The 9,173-nt window shown below is 34.5% G+C and overlaps 1 protein-coding gene across 1 annotated transcript in view; it reads left to right on the top strand.

The window, feature by feature from the left end:
• Positions 1-3,096: 3,096 nt before the first annotated feature.
• Positions 3,097-9,173, top strand: part of LOC124541525 (1-phosphatidylinositol 4,5-bisphosphate phosphodiesterase epsilon-1-like) — a 70,781-nt gene continuing 64,704 nt past the window's right edge. Inside the window, exon 1 of the mRNA XM_047119440.1 lies at positions 3,097-3,223. Coding sequence (XP_046975396.1) covers positions 3,201-3,223 — 23 coding nt within the window. The 5' untranslated portion in view covers positions 3,097-3,200. The remainder of the gene's footprint in view (positions 3,224-9,173) is intronic.

The following is a 9,173-nucleotide window of genomic DNA, read 5'->3' as shown; positions in this document are numbered from 1 at the left end:
TTGAAACTATGAAACATTCATGAATAAACACGACAGGGGATTATGTAAACGCGGCCTCCGGACGGCTGACCGTTCGGAAACAGCTGGGAACGATCGATCGAATGTTCTCGGTGTATTGCCAAAAGTTATGTTTTTCTTACACAACATACATCCAATAGTGACTATTATTAGCTTACAAGAGTTTAATTGGGGTCTACACAATGCGTTTATATCGTTTAAACACATAAATCCAAAGATGTCCGAAACTCCACAATAGCGAGATGGCGCATGCATCTTAACCGAAGATTGCAGGTTTAAACACAGGTGACCACTAAAATTTCATGTGCTTAATTTGTGTTTCAAAAAGGAAGTTCCATTGTTTGCCTCCGAAAATCATCATCGAACCTCTTTGGAACAATAAAACATCTTGCAAATCCTTCTTTACTTGAAGAAATTATTACCATAAATAAAAATTTTAACAAAGAGAAAAAGCGACCTCGGACTAGTAATATGCACTAAAAAGTAATAAAAATAATTGCGTATACAACATTTTTTTTGTGTCCTCCTACGTAAAATGAAATGAAAAATATTAGCCTACTTAAAAGTCGATTTACGATTATTTAATGTTGCTATAGTTATTATTATATTTGGAGCCAGTGTGTTGAGGTAACAAACATGAAAAAAAAATACAGACGAATTGACAACCTCCTCCTTTTGAAGTCGGTTGAAAATACAAGAACCTGCATTGTTATGAGAAGATTAACAAATAAATAGTTATTTATAGTAAGTTACACTTGCTAGTATTAAAAGTTCGAGAACCGTTAGAGAATAAACTGAGACTAAAGAGCTGAGATGGCCCAGTGGTTAGAAGAGCTGAGATGGCCCAGTGGTTAGAACGCGTGCATCTTAACCGATGATTGCGGGTTCAAACCCAGGCAAGCACCACTATGTATATGTGCTTAATTGTGTTTATAATTCATCTCATGCTTGGCGGTGAAGGAAAACATCGTGAGGAAACCTCCTTTACTTTTCAACCGAATTCCAAACGGAGGAGGTTATCAATTCGTCTGTATTTTTTTTTTCTTTTTTTTTTTATGTTTGTTACTTCATAACTTTTTACTGGGTGGACCGATTTTGATAATCTTTTTTTTGTTTGAAAGGTAGTGCTTCCCGTGGGGTCCCATTTTTTTTTTATTTTTTTCCGATGATGGTATCCGTATGAAAACGACATAAGTCTTAAATTTGCATTATGTATATGCGCGACAAATAGGTGAATAACTCTAAATCACGTTAACCAATTTTGATGATTCTTTTTTTATTATAAAGGATATACTTTAAGGGTAGTTTGGTGAAAGTTTGGTAAGGTTCTGAGCACAGGATCCATGACAAATTAAGGGAACGGGAGGGAACGGAACAATTCTGAGGAGCACGTTAGCAATACTCGGTCGAATCTTTTATTTATGGATTACTTGGATATTTGAATCACCTTCCGGAACGTGGTTATGTTCATGTAATTGTCATAATCGAATATTATAATCAACTAGCGACCCGCCCCGACTTCTCACGGGTGCAATACTGATACTAAATATACTAAAGAATTTGTTTATTTACGACATCACATTGCAAACTTCTAAAATTGTCAGTGTTTCTTTACTATATTATTCATTTATTATATACACAAACCTTCCCCTTGAATCACACTATCTATTAAAAAAAACCGCATCAAAATCCGTTGCGTAGTTTTAAAGATATAGGGACAGAGGAAGCGACTTTGTTTTATACTATGTATTGACGGAACTCCTAAACGGCTTACAGTTAGGATGCGATTTGGGGCAGAATTTCTTTCTGTCTTTAATCAAATTTTGTGTATATGATGTGATGTCATATGATGTACGACATAGCATACGAATAGCTCTTTTGTAAAGTTTTTTTACTGAGGTCGATTACAGCTCATTCGAGGGTGGTACCTTGTAGTTTATGCCGCATGACGTATTAAAGCCGCATTTTCGAAAGTCTATTTTTGCTTTATTCGAAAGTTTCTTTTGAAATTGCCCCTGAAGTAGTTTCTGATTCTTATCAACGGCACGCTTAATCTATCCATATTAAGAAAAAAATGTTAGTCTACATCAGCTTCACTTAAAATCAAAAAATAAATAAAATTTTAACAAAAAGAAAAACCGACTTCAAACAAAACAGTATTTTAAAACAGATTAAAATGCACTAAAAAATAATAAAAATAATTGCATATTTAACATATTTTTGAGAGTCCTAGGTAAAATGAAATGAAAAATATTAGACTACTTAAAAGTCGATTTACGATTATATAATGTAATTATAGTTATTGTTATATTTGGAGCCGGTGTCAGCCACAGGCACACGCTTCAACAATCAAAAGAAAGAAGCGATACGAGCCTCTTGATTGACCCAGTATAATATCGTATAGAAGGTAATTTGTAAGAAACATTTCTTAAAGTATTCTCGTATTGTTTTTTGATAGGTATAGTATAGGGTTAGCTGACACCGACTCCAAATATAGCAATAATTTTATTTTACTTTAGAGAATAAACTAGATTACTTTTTGTTTTTATTGGCAGGTTTTTGTTAGGTTATCAGACGAGCATATGGGCCACCTGATGTCGAGTGGTCACCATCTTAGACAATGGAGCTATAAGAAATATTTACAATTCCATGCGATCGCTGATATATTATTGCTATATGCTATGAAAGTCTGTTTATGAGTATACTATGATCAAACCCAAATGTATCAAGAAGTTGTGTATATCAAAAAGTATCAAATAAGATCTGTAATTTTTTATATAGGATACTAGTGACCGGCCCCGGTTTCGCACGGTTGCAATACTGCTACTAATTATACTGCTTAGTGTCTTGCAATTTTCGCAGTTTTTCAGTCATCTTCTACTTTATTGTGCTTGTATTATACATATAAACCTTCCTCTTAAATCACTCTATTGAAGAAAACCGCATCAAAATCCGTTGCGTAGTTTTAAAGATTAAAGCATACATAGGGATATAGGGACAGAGAAAGCGACTTAATTTTGTAGTAATGATGTGGCTAATTTTTCCTTTTATCTTGTTACCAGGTCTCCGCGTGGGTGACGGAGCTGGTGCTGTCCCAGACCTCCGAGGAAAGGAAAGCGACCCTCGCCTGCATCCTGCGCGTGGCTCTCACGTGTTGGAACATCGGAAACTTCAACGGAGCCATGGAAATCGTAGCCGGTTTGAAGTAAGTCTATTAAAATATATATCCTAATGATTTGCAAAGTTTCCTTACGAATTATCTGACGGTGAGTGTTCTATGGTGACTTATGGTGCAATTTTTTATGGAAAATATTTTAAGTAGATAAATACAAGCAGTGTTTAAATGTCCCACAGCTGGGCTTCTGCTTCCTTTCAGACAGTTCGCAGCCAATTCTGACGCTGCTCCAATGTGGATTGATTAAAAAAGTTGAAGCATATTTGAAACCATAATTATCGGTTCATCTCAGCATGTTACAGTAAAATGACAAAAATTATGGAATTTACTTTGATTAATATATACCCAACTACTTTGATTAAAGAGTATCAATATACTATTGGGTTGTAATGAGTTATTCGAGCAATCTTTAACCTAGATCTTTATGTTTACTTTAGAAATTATTAAACTAGATTCACAATAAATAGTGACATTTGATGTACCGTCGGCGTAAGAAAAGGTTCGTCACCTTAAGATCTATTTTCGTGTGCTCAGTGTGAGCGATAAGCTTTACCGATCGAGAATGATTTGGTGTTTAGATTCGAAAGGTACTAAGAGCTTAAGACTTGATAAAGGAATTAATTTGAAAATTGACGAAGATTTTCTTACTCTGACTGTACTTTCGTAAAGACTTCTAGAAATTGTGTTGAAATGTAAGTATTATTAGTACCTGAAATTAGCATTGCTTAGTTGAGTTCGCTTCTCGATTTCTCAGAATGAATGTTGTGGAATAATAATTTTGGGATAACAGCTTTTATTTAAGAAGTTTATTAAGTCTTAATTAATAAATATATATAATTAATTAAAAGATTACTTTTTATAAAAAAAAAAACGCTTGGATTTAGGCACAGGTTCCATCAAAGGACACTGTAACACACTATTGTAAAAAAAATAGCATTGTAAATCTGATTATTTGAAAAGAGCAACTATGCGAGTTTCTTGTCGTTACTTCCCACTGAAGGCTGCTTTCCGAAACGTTGGTAGTATTTAATTATTGATTCAAAAACGCTTCATTGTGAAGTTTACTTGATTAAAATTGACTTGGTTGATTGATTGAATACTAATGTTATATATAAACGTAATGCTTTTACATTCAATAAAGATTTTGACTTTATATGTTTCCTGAATAATTTCCGGTGATATCATTCTCAAAGAGTGAGTAGGAGATGCGCGCACACAAAGTTATTTTTAACTTGTCCTATTAATAACTTTAAGCTCATATTAAATAACACTGATATATCAATACATAGTATAAAACGAAGTCGCTTACTGTCTTTGTCCCTATGTATGCTTAGATCTTTGAAATTAAGCAACGGTTTTTAATAGATAATTTGTATATTGCAATCGTTACATTACAATCTAACTTATTTTTAGCTATATTTTAATCTATCGAAATTAAAGTAATAATAAAAAATAATTTACTTGGTAGGGCTTTGTGCAAGCCCGTCTGGGTAGGTACCACCCACTCATCAATTATTCTACTGTCAAATAACAGTTCTCAGTATTGTTGTGTTCCGGTTTGAAGGGTGAGTGAGCCAGTGTAACTACAGGTACAAGGGACATAACATCTTAGTTCCCAAGGTTGGTGGCACATTGACGATGTAAGGAATAGTTAATATTTCTAACAGCTTCATTGTCGATGGGTGATGGTGACCACTTACCATCAGGTGGCCCATATGCTCGTCCGCCAACCTATACCATAAAAAAAAGAATGTTTTTACAATTATTTTTTAATTGTCATTTAACAAACTATATTAAATAAAGCTAACACCAGTTTGTTATGCAAACTCTACCGAGAAGAACCTGCATAAAAGTCAGTAATTTGGTATCTCAACATTTAAAAATACAAAGTCGTATTAGCTAAAAACAGTTACATAAATGTAATCTTACCTGGAAGTCAACAAGTATGGAGGTAACACGATTTTTTATGATCTGTATAATTTTGTATTGAATAACATCGTTTCTCACCAACCTATAACATAAAAAAAAACCGTTAGATTACAATATTTCGAAAGGTAACTATACAATTAGTGAGTTTATGTTTGATAGCACACCTCGGAAATGAAACGATCGCCTCCTGAATTTATATTCATATACAATCGTGTTTAATTCATTTGACCAAAAAAAAGACCCGCTGAGTTTCTTCCATTCTTCTCATGTCAGGGTATTCCTTTTTCCGAACCGGTGGTACTGTTTTATTTAACCATCAATAAGAAAGTGTAATGCTTCTACATGAAATAAAGTTAAATTTAATACATCGACAATATAGTGAAATAATACTGATAATTTTAGAAGTTTCTAATGTGATGTCGTAAATAAACAAACTCTGTAGTATATGTAGTATCAGTATTACATCTGTGCGGAACTGAGGCGGGTCGCTAGGTTCAGGTAAGTTAAGAGCGTTGACGCCAGTTTAGGTTTCACGGGTTTATAGAGGCTGGTTCACGCGCTGGAGAATGAAACTGTTATGTAAGAAATGTTACAAGCAACACTATGTATATTATTAAAGTTATAAATTTCGGGGTATTTACCATGTTTTTTATTTTTGTTCGGTGGAGATCGATATTTCGACATTGTCTACGAATGTCTTGTTCACGAGACTATATACATATATAATATCCCGAAATTTATAATAACCATGTTAATTTAAAAATTATGTATATTTTTGTCTATACATATACTATATTAAAATTGGATTGTATGTTCGTAATATTAAAATAACCACTTTCTACTAAATGCATATATATGTTTATACGGTAGATATACCATAAAAATTTTTTTATAATTTTTGTATTTTTTTGGATTGTCTGATTGGGACTACTGGGCCGATTTTGATGTGATTTCCACTGGCAGATAGCTGAATAATAATAAGAAGTAACTTAGGCTAGTTTAATTTTAGAGTTATGTATCCCAAATGCTGCCCATGTTAAATGTTTAATTGAAGATGGAAGAATATCAAGAAGAGAAGAGTGTAGTCAGCAGGGGTTTCTTTCGGCCTTCAGCTGTTGTAGACTGTAGGCCGGCGGAAACTACTTGCTGACCACGCTTACGTTCCACTGGAAGACCAGGACCATGAATGACATCAGCTGATCTGTAATGGAGACAAGCTGGCTGAAGAATCCAGAATCAAAAGGCCAATAACCTTCAGAGAAGGGAAGATAATTTTGTTCAGGACTTTATTTGTACTTTCTAAGAGGTTCTTCTATGTTATACTGTAGTTAGAACACGTTAGTTCTTGTGCAGCCTTCTCTTTGAGAGGAGAAAGGTGAATAACGGTGCAGTTTAGTGAATGTGTTTTTTATATATACGTCGGAGAAACATCATTCTTGTTGACATCGTCGTCATGATTACGGGTTTCGTGGGCGTCATCAGGGTAAAGAACAAGCACAAATCACAATTATAACGTTTATACAGTATTTTAATTACAATAAAATCAACATATTAACACTTTATCTAGTAATAACACTGAGCAGCGGGTTCAGGGCACCGATCTCACATTTATAAGCAATCTTTTATAGTACGACACAAATTAGGTGTAGCATCGGAAAATACAATGGAATGAAAAGAAATAGCTCCCTATCGTGCCATTCGACGCTATTCGTCGCTATAGATTCTCGCGTCAGAGAAAGCAAGTGCATGTAAATCGTCGCGTCAAATTGACTAATATATTAGGTCATATGATATTACAAGTTATTACGTTTGTGCAAAGATCATATTCGTGTGAGAAAATAAATATTGATAATTTGGGATAGCGTACTCAATTCGTATGTGATCGGTTTTACGAATTTTGCCGATGCGACATCTAAGTTGTGTCGTACTATACACTTTTCTAGATCCAACTCGATCTGTCTCCTTTCAAAAATCAAAAATCAAAATCAAAATAAACTTTATTCAAGTAGGCTTTTATAAGCACTTTTGAATCGTCATTTTACAATTAAGTGAAGCTACCACCGGTTCGGAAAGTAGATTCTACCGAGAAGAACCGGCAAGAAACTCAGTAGTTACTCTTTTTTAACATTTAAAAAATACAACGTCATGTTAATTAAATACAATTATTTCAATTAATGTATCCTGCTTGGAAGTCAACAGGTATTAACTCCACGCTTTTTTATCATCTACAAAATCTTGTATCGAATAGTATGCTTTTTCTACCAATGTATTTTTAACAAACGATTTGAATTTACTAAACGGCAAAGTTAAAAATTTCTGCGGAATTTTATTATAGAAACGGATACCTTGCCCCAAGAAGGATCTATTGACTTTGCGGAGTCGGAAACTTGGCGTTATAAGTTTATCCTTACTTCTAGTGCATATACAATGATTATCACTGATTTTATCAAAGTGATCAATGCTACTGTGAATATACATGATATTGTTGTAAATATATTGCGACGCAACAGTAAGTATTCCTACTCTGTTAAAAACATCCCGAAGAGAGTCTCTAGCTCCAAGATTATAAATAAACCGAATTGCTCTCTTTTGTAAAATAAAGACAGATTCAATATCTGCAGCGTTACCCCAAAGTAATATGCCATATGACATAATACTGTGAAAATAACCAAAATAAACTAAACGAGCGGTATCAATATCAGTTAGTTGTCTAACTTTTCTAACCGCGTATGTTGCGGAGCTGAGTCTTCCTGTTAGGGATGATAAATGAGAAGTCCACTGAAGTCTGGAATCCAATTCTATTCCTAAAAACACCGTAGTATCAGCTACTTCAAGACGGTCACCATTTAAAGATATATTATAATTTTGCTTGCTAACATTAGGTAGGGTAAAAACTACACATTTTGTTTTTTGAGCATTCAAAACTAAATTATTTACTGTAAACCAATTGTGTATCTGTGATAATGCACCGTTCACATCGTCATAGTCATTTTTTTTCCTGTCAACCTTAAAAATCAGCGAAGTATCATCAGCAAACAACACTATATCACAAATACCCTTAACATAGAAAGGAAGATCATTTATATACACACATCAACATTGTCTAGGGATATTTTGAATTTACTCAATTATTTCAAAATTTATTAAAGATAACATGCAACATGTTTATATTTTTATAAAGCCCATTTATCTGACTATACTCCAGAATAAAAAATAAATCATATTATTTTGCGTAAAAAATTTTATCCTTAAATAAAGAAAAATCGTAAAATAATGGTAAAACTAACAATTAATGTTTGTCTCAAGAAAATGTGAAAAATTTAGAAAAGTTATTGTTTTTAACAGTCATATGAAAAATCAGTAGTCTGTAAAACTATCCAGGACATTTAAAACGTCCTGCAACAATTTTTCATACTTTGGATTAAGTTATCCAAGTCTTGCTGCGGTATATTGTCCCAGGTCCGACTAAGATGCAAAAAAGTGGCTCATCCGTCGCAATATTTGCAGGAAAATTCCTCGAAGCCCTTCTTTGGAGTATGGCCCACGCGTGCTCTATGGGGTTTAGGTCAGGTGATTGAGTGGGACAGCCTAAGACCGATACGTCTTGTTCCTATAAGCATTTCGTCACCACTCCCGCTGTGTGCGGACGGGTGCTGTCGTGCATGAGCGTGAATTCTTGGGCCATTTTTAGTCTATGGGGCTAAATTATTGGCACAAGCATCTCGTTACGACATTTTTTGGCCGCCATGGTGTTTCTGATCCAAACGAGGTCTGTTCTTCCACCAAGATAAATTCTCGCCCAAACCATAATTATGCCGCCGTGGTATGAATGGACTTTCTGAAGATGTTGCAGACGGCTATCATGACCAGGGAATCGCCAAACACATACGCTATGTGTATCGGGATGGAAACCGAACCGGGACTCATCGGTAAACAGCACTACAGACCACTGGTTATCATCCGAGAGCAAATTTACACGAACCCACTCTAGTCGTCGTCCACGATTTCCTCGGCGTAGTGCTGGAGTACGAAATGGCCTGCGAGCATGAAG

The sequence above is a fragment of the Vanessa cardui genome, chromosome 28, assembly GCF_905220365.1.
Source record: "Vanessa cardui chromosome 28, ilVanCard2.1, whole genome shotgun sequence".
Lineage (NCBI taxonomy): Eukaryota > Metazoa > Arthropoda > Insecta > Lepidoptera > Nymphalidae > Vanessa > Vanessa cardui.
The sequence above is the reverse complement of the archived record's forward strand: the minus strand, read 5'-3'. Positions and strand labels throughout refer to the sequence as shown.